Here is a 15,664-nt window from a genome sequence, read left to right on the forward strand (position 1 = left end):
CTAAGGAGAGGCCTTCAAAATGCCCAGTGAGACTGCCAAGGTCCAAGCATGGAGGGAAAAGACGGGATCAAGTATAGACTCTGTTAGAGAGCATATTGGGGTCAGTGAGCCTCTTCTTTCCCTGAATGATCAAGTCTTCTCCTCTCAGGAACCAAAGCTGGAGAACATTTCTGGGCCAGGGTCTGAAATGGGTTCTGCTGTAGAAGACCTGGGCATGGTGGATCAGGAGGCACATGCCCAGGTGCAGGAAGAAAGCAAGTATAAAGCCCAGGAATATTCTGGGGATATAGTGAATCCGCATCCATTAGAGGTCACTTGCCCATCCCAGGAGGAGGACAAAGAAGGCTTCCAGGTACCAATATTTTCCACTTGGGATATGCTTGTACTACCTGAATGTCCGTGTTGCTTCCCATAATCTCTGTATTCGGATTTTACGCTTTACCAGGGAAGCATCCTGACATTCTTCCTTTGTCCTTTCCAGATCAACACCCGCTCAAATTAGCTTTCTCCTAACTTTGCTCAGTGAAATATTTTGTGGCGTCCTCACACTCTTTGGTCTTCCACTTTTCAGCCCCTTCGGCCTCCACCCACTGACCACTGAGACCCTTGGACAGGGCAACACCCACCACAAGTCTGGTCTGGCCCCTGACCTTTGACTTCTTGAGGGACAGCCCCAAATAGCACCCTTCTTCTCAAAGCCCTGCTCCCCACCAAGACATTTTGGCACCAGAAACAGAATCCCCAGAAGCCTTTTTCCCTGGCATTAAAAAAAGGAACAGTGAGGGAGTAACTGACACTTCCTCCCGTTTTGGCTGCACCAAAGATCTGCGTTCACACAACACACCGGTGGTGAGCTTAACCAAGGTTTTGTCCATTACTTGCTGGGTTTCACACAACACTGAACCCTAAAGTAACCACACAGGCTGGGTTTGCACCACACACTTCTCTAAAATGTCCTGGTTTAATTTGAGGATCCATGGGATGTGGACACAGGGCCCCATTTTGCCACCTTAGCAGGCTCGCCCTCTTAGCTGGGGCTGCCAGGGTGGAAGGGGAGAAACTAAGGAGTGGCACATGCAAGCATCTGGCAGAGCAAGAGCTTGGCCCCATCCCTCCCTAGTTTCTGTTCCTCCTTTGAGATTTGCACCAGACATCCCTAACTAAACTCCTTTCAGAGGCACACAGACTGCAATTCCTGGAACTCCCAGCCAGCCCCAGCACACCTGGAAGATGCCAGGCTGCAGAGGGACGTGATTTAGCACATTTTCTAGGATAGTATCTTAACTATGCCTGTCAGTTGCTCTTCTGGTCATGTAAAGCAGTGTGTCTCAACCTTGGCACCTTTAAGATAGGTGGACTTCAACTCCCAGAATTCCCCAGCCAACATAGCACAGCTGGCTGGGGAATTCTGGGAGTTGAAGTCCACCTATCTTAAAGGTGCCAAGGTTGAGAAACACTGGTGAAACATAATACCCGCCATTTCAAAAGGGCTCACCCAGCAGTTTTGGGGGAGTGGACTGTTCAGAGATGGAGACGCCCTCTTTCTGTTTCTTTGGGCTTCCTGTGAGGGTCCCTTCTGCTGCTGCCAGGGCTGGGGGGGGGGCGGAAGGAGCAGGGTGCCACGGCTCATTATCCACCAGGTCTCAGTTCCCAAGGCTTGGTCCCACAAGATTGGAGACCTGGTGGATGGTCCCTTCCTCCCCAGCTCCAGCCATCTCATCTCATCTCTGCTGCCACTGCCCAGGAAACAGGAGACCCTCGTTCCTGCTTTAGTGGGTGGGCTTTGCCCACCTACAGATTGGCCATTTCGGTCCCAGGTTTTGATGGGTGGCTTAAGCCAGGGGACCGGAGACCGGTCAAAACAGCAATGTTGCGATTGGTGGATAGTTTTCCCCTGGGTGGTGACATTGAGAAAGGGGGTGGGCAGCAAGTCCGCTTTGTTTCACATGTCCTGCACACCCAACAATAAGGATATCGCCATTTGATGGCTCATCTCTGGGATCCTTTCATTCTTCCAGGTTTTGAGAAAAATAGAAATAAAATTGGCATGGAAAAAAACCCTGATTGTTTTGCTTGTGCACAAGACTGGCAGGATTCAGCCATCACAGTAAGCCAGGGTTCCTCAACCTTGGCACCTCTAAGCTGTGCGGACTTCAACTCCCAGAATTCCCCAACTCCCAGAATTCCCCAACCCTGCACTAAGCTACGGGATTGTTTCAGGGAATGGTGTCTGTGCACCACAGTGTTCCCAGGGAGGCATTCACCATTCACCTAGATAATTTTAATGAAAGCAACATGGGCATGGAAAGCTGGGACTTTCTGCTTTTGTCATCACTGGTATTTTTAGAAATGCTCTTCTCTTCCAGACATTCTCCAGAAATCACACTGACAGGCAGTTGCAGCACCCTTTCTGAAAATATGCCCACCTGCCCAGAAAAAAAAAATTGAGAAAATAAATGGGGGCATTTGGAGAGCTAGAGGGGAGGGAAGGAATAGTGTAGTAAAGGGGGGATTTTTACAACAATGCCCCTATCCTTACTGCTCACAGCTTTTGAGCTTGCACAACTTAACAACTCCCGAAGATGGCATGTCTCTGGTATGCTTTGTTGTTGCAGCATGTGAATCCAGTCATTGTGCTTTATAAAGTACAGATTGTAGTTTAACAAGATGTACGAACCTAGCCATGGTTTTTATTCATTTCAATGAACACCTGATACATAGGAATTCAGCCTGGCTCTGGCTTGTTCCTGGCTTGTGCAACAAACCATGGCTAAATCAAATCCTAGCTTAGCAGGTTCAAGTCAAAAGAAAATCAATAAATTGTGGCCAGGATGCTATAAAAACAGAACTGTCTTGCTGCAGAATCTGTAAGAATATAGATTTTAAGCTCTTCAGTGAGGGATCTAAACTCCAGATAAAAATGAGAACGTTTGCCCCAAAGCCCACTTCAGCAATGAAACCCTGGGTTGCCAGAGGACCTGTCCGGGAAGTGCCGGGAGGCCCAGATCCGCCGCTGCAGGTGTCAACAGGGAGCAGGGCTGGTCTGCTCAGGAGAGCTTCTTCCTCTTCGTTGCAGGACCCGGAGGACAGACCCGGTTGCGCCTCTCCCATGGACGTCCTGCTTTCCACTGTGGGTGGCCTGAAGACCTCTGAGACTGCTCTCCTGAATGCCACGGCAGTGAAACTGACCATGATTTTGCAAGAACAGAAAGCGGATTTGAAGGACAAGGTGAGAGGCTTCCTGGATGTCTGAACCAGCCAGAAGATGGTGTCCCCAGCAGCAGTCGACGTCTACGCTGTCTGAAGGGTCTTCTCCAGCCCTTTTCCTTGGTGTATCTGTTCCTCCTGGGAGGGGGGAACTCTAGCAATTGGGCTCCATGTTTCCTTGGGACGTATGGTGCCCACTCACCGGAGAACCCATGTGGCACAGCAGTTAAGCAGCAGATTTAAGAGGGAGAAGACACTGATTGCATCCGCTGTCAACCACAGAAGTCATTGGGTGACCTCAGGCCAGTCACTACCCTACACTCAGCCTATCCACAAAGGAGGGAGGGCTTTGAAACCCCCTTGAGCTCCTTATGATAAAGGCAAAAACCCTAAAGAAATGATGATAAAAATGTCCAGCACGAAAGAGCCCTCTTGGTCAACACTCGGCTTCTGGGCACAAGAGCAGAGTCAGGCTATTCAGATCTCACTACTGTCCCTTTGGGGTGGTCTTTCCCACCTTGGTTCCCAGAAGTTCCACCTCAGGTGGCCGACTGGGAAAGGCTACTCCTTCAGGGAGGCATCCAAAAAGTCAATATTGCAACTGCACATCATCAACACTCTGTCCCTTCACTACTCACATGAAAAAGGGGTGGGGAGAAGTCACATGATGACAGCCACGGTATTGACTTTTTTGACACCCTCTCCTTGTGAACGCCCTTCACTGGGTTCCTTGCAGGTTTAGCATTTAAAATAACAGCTGGAGGAACTCAGTGGAAGGTGATGGTGGTAAGCAAAACAGGAAGTCCAGCCTATTGATGCCTCCTGCTTTTCATTTTTGTCTTTTCTTTTTACAGTTTACTGTCTTTCTGGTTTGTTAAAAATGTTTTTAGTAATATCTGTAGCAGGCCTTGAATCTGTCCAGGAGACTATTCTCATTCAGCCTGACGTTCCTTCAGCACTTAAAAATGTCACTATGCTTTCCTGCATGTTAAATAGCTTGCCTGATGATGCTTTAAGACGGGACACTGGCTGGGGAATTCTGGGAGTTGAAGTCCACACATCTTAAAGTTGCCACATTTGAAAAACATTGCTCTTAGGCAATGGTGGTGTTAAAAGATGATGGAGGAACTGTGTGGGTGTCCACAGGGTGGGGAGGGAGATGTGATGTCCCATGCATGATGACATCATCATGCAACTGATGTCCTTTGCATTGCATGACAGTGTTGTAATGAATGTGATATCATTGGGCTTCTGTCAGACACTTACGGGGACAAGGTTAGTAAGCATCCAAAGTTGTCTTTTGGGCCAGGAGGGGGGTCTTCATCCCAGTGTCCCAAAGTTTCCGTTGCTCCAGGTAGAGGCCTCTTCCGTCACCACCTTCCTGCTCTTCAGACAGCTATGAAGCTACCCCAACTGAGATACATGGAAGTCAATAGGCCTCCTTCTGCCCCTTCAGACGGGGCATTATCTGTTCTGTAGCAACAAGACGGATCGCTTGGAAAGGACATCCTGTTTGGTAAAGTCGAGGGCAGCGGAAAAGAGGAAGACCTTTGATGCGATGGATTGATACAATCACAGCAACGATGGATGCGAACATTGGAACAGCCAGGCATACAGCGCAAGACCCAGCAGCATTCCGTTCTGTTACACGCAGGGTCGCCATGAGTCGTAAAAGACTTGATGGCAGCCAGCAGCAGCAGCAGCAGCAGCAGCAACCAGGCACTCGCAGCCGTTCCTCCTAAGCCTGTACCATGGATGCTGCTGGAACAGGGTCAGAGAAGAGCTTCTGAAGGCCGCTGGGGAACCCCAGGAGGGTCACTGCTGAGGCTCCCAGTGCCCCTGAGTCGAGGTCCTGCATCCACCTCTCCCCCGCTTTGTTCTCCTGCAGGTCTGCGAAATAGTGGAACGGGTCTATTGGGAGATCAGCAGTATTCCAGTGGGCAAAGCTCGGAGGGCAGCGTTGAATGTCGTGACCTCTCTGGCGGAGGTGTCCCCCGAAGATGTGGTCTCCAGCCTCTTGAAATACTCGCTGCCCTGCAACAGGTATCGCACTGCCCCCCGCCACCCTTCATTCCCGATGGAGAAGTGCAAGCAGTTGGCTCCACAACCGGTTACCTGTGCTTTCCTACGCGCCTGCTAGAGAAAAGGACCCCCCCACACACATTGAGCGTGTAAATGATCCCATCTCTTGCTGGGCTACCGTCCTCATTTTGATTTGTTACCACGTGTCCAACTTAGCTTGGGGAACGCCAAGACTGGTGAGACCCAGCCACCTTCATGGCCGCAGCATGGTGTTCCTTAAGAACTGTCGGCAACGTGTTCTGCCTCCCAGGGTGAACTTCCCATAAAAAGAACGCCCGGGTTCCCAGGACCATGATGCAGTTTGTTTGGCATGGATAAGTGTGTTGAGCAAACCTGGCCAATTTCTGGACTACTCTGGTTCACAAGCCATAGCTTAGCAGGACACAGAAATCCTGCCTGTGTAACCTGTAAGCTGTGGTTTATGATTTTGTGTTATGGGTAGTAGTGGTACTGTTTATTTTATCCCTAGTTAACACCAAGCATGGCTTTGGGCGGGGGGGTGAGCCAGACAGGGCCCTGGGGCTCACCCGTCGAGCTAAGCCCATACTGAAGCAGGGCCCCACGGTTGCGTGCGAGGCACAAACTCGGCCAGAGTGCCCATCCGGAGGGCACTTGGAAGGGAAACTGGGCAGCCCGTTGTGATGCTGAATGCCACTGGCATCGGGGCAGGTGCAGCTGCCAACCAGCCTGGGCTTGGGAGGAAGGCACCTTCTCTCTTGAGAAATGAGGGGCTTGCTGTGCCTGGGGGGGAGGCAGCCCCCAATTTAGAGGGCCGGACGGGTGGTGGACAGTGAGGTTTCAGCGGCTGACCCTCTGCAGCGGGAGGTCCTGAAACACCTTCTCCTGAGGAGCAACAAGGAAAAGGTCCCGGTCCTGCTGGGAGCTACCTGGTTGTCTGCCACACGATGCAGAAGACCTGGCTCACTGTCCGAGGACCCGGCCCAGCTTCAGGGCTCCCCTTATGTTCTGGTGAACCTTCCCTCCCCATCACAGCCTGAAAAGGCCCACGGATCCCCTCACACCCACCCACGCTTCTGCTTCGCAGCACTGCCTCTGAAATGTGGAAGAGTCTTTGCACAGTCCCGGAGACTAACACCAAAGTTGTGTGGCACTTGCTCCGAGAGCTGAAGCGGAGAGCCACCTTGCCAGAGCAGGGCTGCAGTGCCGGGGACGGTGCTGGCCACGAGGAGTGGCTGGCTCCTTTGGCGGTAAGTGTCAGCCCCAGGTGGGGGACCAGACAGGAAATCACCTCCCCAGGAAAGCTAAAACTGCTCTGAAGGAGATTGGCTACGGTAACAGAACGTGGCAAGTGTGATTGTGCTGTGCCTCCTCCTCCTCCTCCTGCTTATGCTCCAGTGAATTAGGGAGGTGTCTGTCTGAGTTGCCTCCAGAGGTTATCTGGGCATTCTGGGCTTGAAACGTGTTTTACCCCTTGCTGCTCTGGTGATGGAGCTTGCGTATCTCCATCAAGGCCACCTCCCTTTCACTCTACAGCAGTGTTTCTCAGCCTTGGCCGCTTGAAGATGTGTGGACTTCAGCTCCCAGAATTCCCAGTGTCTTCAAAAGGTGGTAAAAAAGTCAAGATGGCGGACACGGTGCTGCGATCAAAACTCTGTGACACACATTAAGAAATGGGGGGGGGGAGCTCTGATTACGCCGTTGTGATGCCATCTTGACTTTTTTGACCGCACCCTGTGGACACCCCTGAAGATGTCTCTGAGCGTCCAGTGCTGGGTGGGTTCTGGTCTTGTGCCTCTGCCCTGCAGACGGAGGCCCCGGGCCAGCCACGGCGGCAAACTGGAGGCTGAGCCAAGGGCGCCTCAGGGTCAGTCTGATGCCGCGTGGTGCACCAGAGACATCGAGGCCCCCGGCCTTTTCTCCTCTCCGTGCATCTCCTTCAAGCGACCGGGGGCTATTTGTGGCCAAGGAGCCTTCTTCAGCTTGCCTCCCTCTCTCCGGGCATGGTCTGTTCGGCAGGGGCCAGCCTTTTCCAAAGGTTGCTCTGGGACCAAGATGCTGATCCTCCCCAGACAGCCCTTGGGATGGCCGGTGGCGTAACCTGAACATTCCCATAAAACAACAGGACGGGGAGAACCGACGGAGGCAGGATTTTGGGAGGGTGGGGGGTTCCTGATAAACAGAGCCTCTTATGTCGGGGTGCGGGACACGTCTGCGTTCTGGGTGCCAGCGGGAGAGAGAGGCTTCCAGGCCGAGCTTTGGGATGCAAAGCAGAAGATCCAGAGAAGCAGAGGACGCATCTTAGTGGTGCTTCGTTTTGCTCCACAGGCCGCGAGGGCCCTGGGCGAAATGTTCAAACTCTTCACCTGTGTCGGAGCCATGCGGGGCTTCTACCCCGCCATCTTCCTGGCCTTCCTGACCCAGATCCACTTTCTGGTGCGGCTTCCAGCCTACAGGGACGATCTGGAGGAGGAGAAGGGGGAGGAAGAGGAGGAGGGCCAGACTCACAAAATGCTGGACTCTGGTGGCAAGGAAGGCCGCCATCATTCCCTCTGCTGCAAACATGTGCTTGCTGGACATGTGAGGTGCTTACAAGTAGGGCTCACTTAACCACCATTCGTTTAGTGGCAGTTCAGACTTACAACGGTGCTGAAAAAAACAACTTACAGCTGGTTCTCACACTTATGACCATTGCAGCATCCCCGCAGTCACATGATCACAATTTGGGTGCTGGGCAACCAGTTCACATTTATGACCACTGCAGCATCCCATGGTCATGTGATTGCCATTTTGGACTTTCCTGGCTGGCTTCTGAAAAGCCAAATCAATGGGGAACTGCGTAATTTGCTTAACGACCATGTGGTTTGCTTAATGCCCACAGCAATTCGCTTAATGACCGCCGCAAAAAGGTTGTAAAATTGGGTCAGATTTGCTTAATGATTGCTTCACTTAGCAACCAAAATGCCAGTCCCAATTATGGTCATTAGGTGAGGACTACCTGTTATGGGGTGGACCCCTTGAAAAGATGTGCCTGGGCTGGGCTTCCCTCCCTCTTTCTTCCGTGGGAATGATGAAGGTGGAATCCCCAGAACCCCTGTCAAAAGGCCACGTGTTGCCTGTGCAGATTCGCAGTGGAGACGCTGAAGACCCTGATGCTCCGAGACCATAACGAGAAGGCCCTGCTCTGGATGGAGAAGAGGGGGTGCTGGGGTCTTCTCTCCAGCAAAGGTGGGCACCTCGAAGGGGTCCTTCTCCTTGCCAGGTGAGCAGCTGCTCTTACGTGCCTGACCCCGGGGAAGCCGTACGTCCATCCCTCGGAAAGTAACCTCTCGGTCTGGTGGGCTCTGCGTTCCCAGAATTCTGGTGACCCACACGAGGCACCATGTGATGGGGCTGCTGGCGGAGGTCATCCCTCAACTTTGTGCCAAGGAGGAGGAGAGGGCTTTGACGGCCAAAGCTCTCTTTGCAGGGGTAAGACATGGGGCTGCCTGTGGCAGGAAGAGTGCAAGGCACAACCAGGGGCATGGAGGGGGCGGGTGGGTGGAAGAGAGGAGTCTGAGCCTGTGGGACCCATCTCTACTTGCCCAGCTGTTTCTGAAGACCATGAAGGACAAGCGAGGAGAGGCCTGGCACCGGAGCATGTCCAGCAGGCTCTCCTTGGCCCACCGGGTGCTTCCTCCTGCCCCCCCCCCAAGTGCCCTGGCCTTCCACCTTGCAGCCAGCTCTGCACCCCAGGCAGGCAGGCAGGCAGGCAGGCAGGCAGGCAGGCAGGCAGGCAGGCAGGCAGGCAGGCAGGCAGGCAGACTCCTTCTTTCAGCTTGCAGGCTCTGGACTCTTGGCGCTCTGAGCATTGGGACCCCAAGCAAGAGGACATCGGGGCTTGTCCTCTTTTATCCAATGGCTTAGTTTCTGCAAAGGCAGCCCCTCCCATCCAGAATCTGTCCCCATCCGCCCTGGAACCGTGGCTGCCCCTGGCCAGGAGGGAAAGCCAGGGTGGAGAGAGACAGCCCACGGCTCATTGTGCCTGGCTCTGAAGACCGGCTGGTGAGGTGGGGGGGCAAGGAACCAGATAAGACCTTGGTGTCAAGATGATGTGGGTGCTGTCACCAGCCGAGCCTGAGAACGGGGTTGCCTGTTTCGAGGGAAGGGCAGGAGAAAGACATTAAGGGATTAAACCTTGGGGCAGAGAAGCTGATCTTTGCTGTTGCTGGGATGTCTCCTGCATGCCCCAAATCTTGCCAATCTCCCTGGGATGTGCTTTGGGCTTCCCAAGGAGCCCCTGTGAATGGGTTGGGACTTTTAGAAGAGGTCGATGGCCGTGGCCAGGGAGCAGCTGAGGGCGGAGGCTTCTCCCTCCCCCACGGGGTGCGACCCACAGGGAGATGCCAGGGTGCAGGAAACCCCGGAGTGGGGTCTTGGCTCCGGGGGGCTGCGGGCACGGGGCGTTCACCCAGCCGTCGGCCCGTGTCTGACACTGGCTGGGCCGGAAGTTCCTTTGCAGCAAGATCGCCACGCAGCTGATCCCCAAGAGAAGCATCCTGTCGAGGTTGGGGGAGTGGCAGGCAGACGCCCAGCCTGCCGTCCGCTGGCTCAGCCTCCGGGGGTTTGAGAACATGGCTCTGCACAGGCAGAAGGTAAAGTGGGGCCGCCTTGCTGGGGGAGATGGTGGTTCCCGATCCACTCGTTTTATTAGCCTCAGTCCTCAAATGGTGCAAAAGCTTTCAGGTTCTCCAGAATTCTTCCCAAGAAGGTGGGATTCTGGAGGGGGGCACATTTTACCTCGGAAAGAGTTCTGGAGAACTTCAAACATTGCACTTTTGGGGGCGGTGTGCCATTTTGGAGCACTGCTGCTATGGGAACTGGGAATATTGGCGGGGAGAGACCCACACCTGATTCAGTTCACATTGAGAAGGGCCTCGTCCCCAGATGCGGTGTCCCTGGGCTGGCCTCGGGGCAGTTTTGGTCTGGTTTCCCCAAAACTTCCCTTGTTGCAGCTGAAGCAGCTGGAAGCCCTGCTCTCTGCCATCCTGGGAGGCCTGGACGAGGCTCACGAGAAGACCGTGGGGGACACCCTTCAGGCCCTGGGACGGATCCTCGGCTGCCACCAGCGGAGAGTCTGCGTGGGCTCCATGTTGGTCCTCATCGCGGAGAAACTCCGGCCTCTCTTGGAGGACGTAAGGCAAGAGGGTGACGAGGCTGGGAGGGAAGCTGGGGTGGAGCTCCAAGGCCTGGAGGGGAAATCCAATTTATTTATGGGGAACATGCTGTTGTGCCTTAGGATTCTCCAGCCTACAAGGCCCTCAGGGTAGTTTATAGATGACTGTTGTTGTAGGAACAATACTAATAATGATGACAGTGAGAATACTGGCCTTGAGCTTCAACTAAAAATGGGCACGACACAAAAGGAAAGTGGGGCCTGGAGGGAAGAGGAAAACATAAACCCTGTACCCATGTTTTCAGTTTTAGTTCTTGAGACAACGTATTGAAGTGAAACAGTTCAGGAGATGACCTCCTTGTGGAAAGAGGAAAGAAATAGAGCACCCGGCCTCTTGGCACGGCTTCTCTCCTGCTGTGGCAGCTGCTCCCGAGGCTGGAAGATTGGGGTGCCTGCTTGACTCAGTGCAGGAGAGGGGGGCCCTATAGAGGGCAGAGCCTCCTCCCTCCCCCAGCAGCATCTTGGCCATGGGGCTCCCTTCAAGGAAGGTTCAGTTTGTCTGGCAGATTAAGTGATTTCCTCCAGTCCCAGGTCTTGCATTCTACAGGATATGCATGTGGGTGTATGATGCTTGTGTTGCTGCTTGGCTTTTCTCGGGAGGGCAGTGGGAGAAAGGGTGCCCTCCCGGCCCTGGCGCGCCCAGCCCAGCCCAGCCCAGCCCAGCCCAGCCCAGCCCAGCCCAGCCCAGCCCAGCCCAGCCCTCTCCTTCTGCCAGGAGCGGGAGCGCGTGCGTTCTCTGGCCATCGGCCTGTTCGGGAAGCTGCTGCTGGGGGTCAGGCTCCGGCACCGAGCCCAGATGAGGGAGCAGGTCCTCACACACTCAGTGCCCTTCCTCCTCCGCCTGCATGACTCCAGCCAGGAGGTGGTCGAGGTAAGAGCCCCCCCCACCGGTTTCGGGGCGGGCTCGGGGGCGTCTGAGTGGTGGGGTAGGGACCCCCTGCCTTCCTGCCCAGGACTTACCTGCCAAGATCCGGGGAGGCCGCTTGGGCGCTGGGGGGGGATGCCTCCCTCAGGCAGCAACCGGGCCCCCTGGCCCTTGGAGCCACAAAGTGGGGGGCAGCGGCTCGCAAGAGACCAGAGGCAGCTCCCGGTCCCTCTCACCCCCTTTGTGCAGAACTGCGAATGGACCCTGGCCCGGTGCAGCGACTTTCTGGGCTGGGACCTCCTCGAGGAGATTGTCATCCTGGCCCATTACGACAGCCAGGAGGCCCTGGACAAAATCTGCACGCGCCTGGTAGGTCAGTCAGTTGTGGGGGGGTGAGCCCCTTCTCCAAGGAAGGCCCCGCCCCATCCGAACAGCTCCACTGGGAACCGCTGGCTGCTTCAGCCCCAGAGCAGCGTCTGGGGGTCGGCTGGGCCCTTAGGGGCCCTCAAATGACGATGGGGGGAAGACACAGCCCATCTGAGTGCCAGGACAGTTAACCATCATAAAATGAAACGATCGATCGCTGCCTCAATTCAGATCTGGCGCCTCCCCCTCTGGCATTGTCCGCTTCTTCCCTGGCACGCTGCTCCAAGGCCGAAGGCACCAAAGGATGGGCATCCCTGCTGGGCATGCCATCCAACCCTTTTCTCCAGGGCTCTCCCCCACTCCTGGCTGCCCTCCTTGCAAAAGGTTCAGTCCCCCCCCCCCGAGCTCCCCTTGCAGCGAGGTTAAGGGGGTCCCTTCTTCTCTCCAGGTTCGGTGGTACCCACACAGGGTCCCGGCCTTCCTGTCTCGTACGCTGGATTACCTGAAGAGCCCCGAAGCCCCCCTGCGGAGGGCGGCTGGTGTGCTTGCAGGTGAAGGCGGGCTCCGCCAGGCTGGAAGGGAGCCCCTTCCAGCTTCACATTGGCGGGCATTCTGGCCACCCATTCTCCTTGGATGCCATGCAGATGCCCGCCATCTCCCCAGCCGAGCTCACACCCCGAGCTCAGAGCTGAGTTCACACTCACAGCTCCAGGCCAGGTGGTTGCGCGGCGTAGGTACCGGGAGCCATCAGGGCTGGGCCAGGCTGAGTTAGCCGGTCGGTTAAGAGGCAAGGGCTGGACCGGAGGTGAATCTTCCTTTTCCCTGTGTGCGCAGGATTCCTCGCCTTTCACATGGACGCCAGACGGGTCAGCCAGGAAGCCATGGCCGCCCTGCAGTGTGGTAAGCAAGGCCGGGCAGGTGCATGACCGGGAGCGCAGGGGCAGACGCTGCGCAGGCTTTTCCAAAGGGGGTCTGCAGGGGATGGTCCGCTGAGTCAAAATAGGACCACGCCCCGTGGACACCCTGCAGTCGGTTGTGCCGAAGCCTCACGCATTCACAAATCCAACGTCAAGGCCTCCCAGAGGTGAATCACAGCCCAGGCGGCGGGGGCTGTCCCCAGCGCCCCCTTTGCAGTCCTCCAACTGGAATGGGGTTGGATGGCAGCAGCTTCGTGGCACCCCCCACAAGCCTCCCACTGCCCCACGGGGCCACTTTCCTGCAAGTGGCCTTAAGAGGGAAAAGGGGTGCCTTCAAGCCGCCTCTTGCACCCGTTTCGGCTCTCAAGCCCCATCACGCGCAGGGCTGTAAAGAAGAGGCTGGCCCTGCACGTCCTGCGTTATTTGCTTTTTTTTTATCCAGAGACTCAGGACAGACAGGAAGAAATGCAGATTGATAGCTTTGATTGTTTTCTCCCTCGCTCAAAAAAGGCTTCCCTAAGTTTCACGCCCACACGCCCAGCTCAAGCCAAGTCTGAATTCCAAGCAAGGTGACTTCGTTCTGTGAGAGGTTAACAAGGACCGTAGCACCCCCCCAACACACACACCGAGTCCAGTTTTATGTCCCAACAAGGCTTAGCCAGTCCTGGCGTGGTTGTCTTGCCATTATTTTTTTACATGTTTAACAAACCCATCAACAAAACAACCTTTAAACTTAAGGGAAAAAATGAATAGAAACCAAAACAAAAGAGAAAAATTAAAAAACAACTCCAAACAAACTAAGAAAGAGGAAAACAAGGGGGAAAATTTTACCTTATATATTATATTTTATCAATAGTCACTGGCTTACTAATAAATATACTACTGTGTAAAACAGGTAGTCCTTGACTTACAACCATTCATTTAGTGACCGGTCAAAGTTCGCACGGTGCTGAAAAAGGGACTTACAATTGGTCCTTGCACTTATGACCGCTGCAGTGTCCACACAGGTCATAAGGTCAAGTGATCAAATTTCCGGTGCTTGGCAGCCGGCATGTATTTATGGTGGTTGCAGCATCCTGTGGTCATGTGATCCCCATTTGTGACCTTCCCAGCTGGCTTCCAACAAGCAAAGTCAGTGAGGAAGCCAGCAGAGAAGGTTGCAAATCGCGATCACGTGATGTCTTGGTTAAGGACTGCATCACTTAATGACAAATTTTCCAGCCCCTATTGTGCTCGTAAGTCGAGGACTCCCTGTATCACAACATTTCTGCCATGGTAACACATGGTTGTCATTTGTGGCGTCTCCTGCCTGTCATTCCTGGAAAGGAAATGGGGAAGGACGGGACGGCATGGAAGTATGGAACTGCGATGCGGGGTTGGCTTGGTCCGACATGGCTCCCTTGGGTCTCTGCACACACAGCAGAGGGATGCTGCTGCTGCTGACGGCGATACTGAGGTGTGGAGGGGAAAACTGGTTTCTGGTTCCAGGTCTTGACTGCTTGCTGGCTGATTCGGAGCCCTCCATCCCCGAGGCCGCCTCCGTCTCCATCCTGCAGGTGAAGTGGGCCCGCCGGAGGGCTTCTGCCTCCACCTTGCCCCTCCCTGCCGCCCTGGCACGGATGCTGTGTTGCGTCCTGCGCGAGGAAGGGGAGAAGCCGCAGTTCGAGGACAGTCCCTTCAAGCGGAAGAGGAGCCTGGAGGCCTTCATGAGCCCCCCCAAGCCCCTCCTTTAAAGAAGGACGATTGCCAAGGGGGAGACTGCGGGGTGTCGTGTCGTGTTATCCCAGATGTTTGTGATCTTTTGCTCCTTATTGTTTGCAACTTTTCATATATAAAACCCCCGCAGTTGATCAGTGTCGGACAGCCTCCAAACCTAAATAAATGAACAAATAATGTGTTTTGTGCTTCCCCACTTTTGTCATAAATCACTGTGTTCTTTTTTGGTGTTTTCATATTTAATTGACTGTAAGCCACCCAGTGTCATATATATGGGTAATGGTACATGGGAATGACCTTGGGAGGCAGGGGGAAGAGCTGCAGACTAGGCGATGGTCGGACAAGAGGCAACTTAGCTGTCAGAAGGAATGGGGGTGGGAAACATCTCAGAAGGGACCCTCCCGAGTTTCTTGGGCTGTAAAGGCGAGGGGGGAGAGATGTACTTCCAGACGTGCAAGGTTCTGTTAACGTCACCTGACAATCAAGTTAGAGCTAGGACTCCTGGGCGTGCTTCTTGTCTGGATTGCCTCTCAAGGTGGACAGTAGGAGATGGATGGCTACATACATTTTAATGATAAATAAATAAATGTATTGTCGGGGCTAAGAAGCTGGACTTTAAAAAAAAAAAAAGGAAGGCAAAAAGAGTCCTTCGGGTCTGAGGTGGTCAGTGAGGTGGTCATCTATTTATCTATGTAATAGATAAATCAGTGGCAGTAGGTGTTATGGCAGCCAAAGAAGAGAGGCCACTGAAGCATTACCCCAAAGAGGAAGCCCCGTAAAAGATGGGAAAGCCAATTAACGTAACATTTGAATACATTTAAAGGTCACGATGGCAGCCACCGCTGTGCGTACAAAGCCTCATCCTTCTTTACGTGCATCAAAGGCAGAATTGCATTGCATGGTTGTGGACCCCTTCTGCAGACCCTCCTGATGTGTACTTTGAGTGTAATATTAAAAATGATTCCTCTCATTCATTGGCCTTTAGAAAAGCTGTTAAGAACTCCCTTCTTTCTCAGACACTTGGGTCTCTCCTTATAGTTGTTTATACATTTTTGGCTGCCATTTTATACATTTTTTTTATTGTACTGTTATTTTTTCCCCTCTATTGCTGCTCTTTTGTTGTACACCACCCAGTTGCACTGAGTTGGGTGGCCATATAAATGCATTAACTAAATAACTAACTAAATAAAAATACAAAAGATCTCCTGGACAGATTGAGATTCGGAGGCCTGGTTGGCTGGCTCTGTTCCCAGTCCAGATGCTGTAGAGCAGTGCATCTCAGCCTTGGCAACTTCAAGCCGTGCGGACTTCAACTCCCAGGATTCCCCAGCCAGCCTT

The 15,664-nt window shown here is 53.8% G+C and overlaps 1 protein-coding gene across 1 annotated transcript; it reads left to right on the forward strand.

Annotated features, from left to right (window-relative positions):
* Positions 1–19: 19 nt before the first annotated feature.
* Positions 20–14,345, forward strand: MROH6 (maestro heat like repeat family member 6). The gene is made up of 14 exons (XM_063300004.1): positions 20–352; positions 3,077–3,229; positions 5,096–5,250; positions 6,335–6,497; positions 7,576–7,832; positions 8,372–8,509; positions 8,604–8,718; positions 9,738–9,881; positions 10,242–10,421; positions 11,178–11,333; positions 11,577–11,696; positions 12,142–12,244; positions 12,528–12,593; positions 14,099–14,345. Exons 1-14 carry the CDS (start codon positions 20–22, stop codon positions 14,341–14,343), a joined length of 2,328 nt encoding a protein of 775 aa, XP_063156074.1. The 3' UTR covers positions 14,344–14,345.
* The last annotated feature ends 1,319 nt before the right edge of the window (positions 14,346–15,664 follow it).

Source organism: Candoia aspera, chromosome 3 (genome assembly GCF_035149785.1).
Source record: "Candoia aspera isolate rCanAsp1 chromosome 3, rCanAsp1.hap2, whole genome shotgun sequence".
In the NCBI taxonomy this organism is placed as follows: Eukaryota; Metazoa; Chordata; class Lepidosauria; order Squamata; family Boidae; genus Candoia; species Candoia aspera.

Bases quoted from the DNA above. Each gene is read 5' to 3' on its own strand.
- MROH6 (XM_063300004.1), top strand. From the start codon at position 20: ATGCCCAGTGAGACTGCCAAGGTCCAAGCATGGAGGGAAAAGACGGGA. The intron at 12,245-12,527 runs GTGAAGGCGGGC...CTGTGTGCGCAG, and splicing joins GGCGGCTGGTGTGCTTGCAG to GATTCCTCGCCTTTCACATG. The intron at 12,594-14,098 runs GTAAGCAAGGCC...TTCTGGTTCCAG, and splicing joins CATGGCCGCCCTGCAGTGTG to GTCTTGACTGCTTGCTGGCT.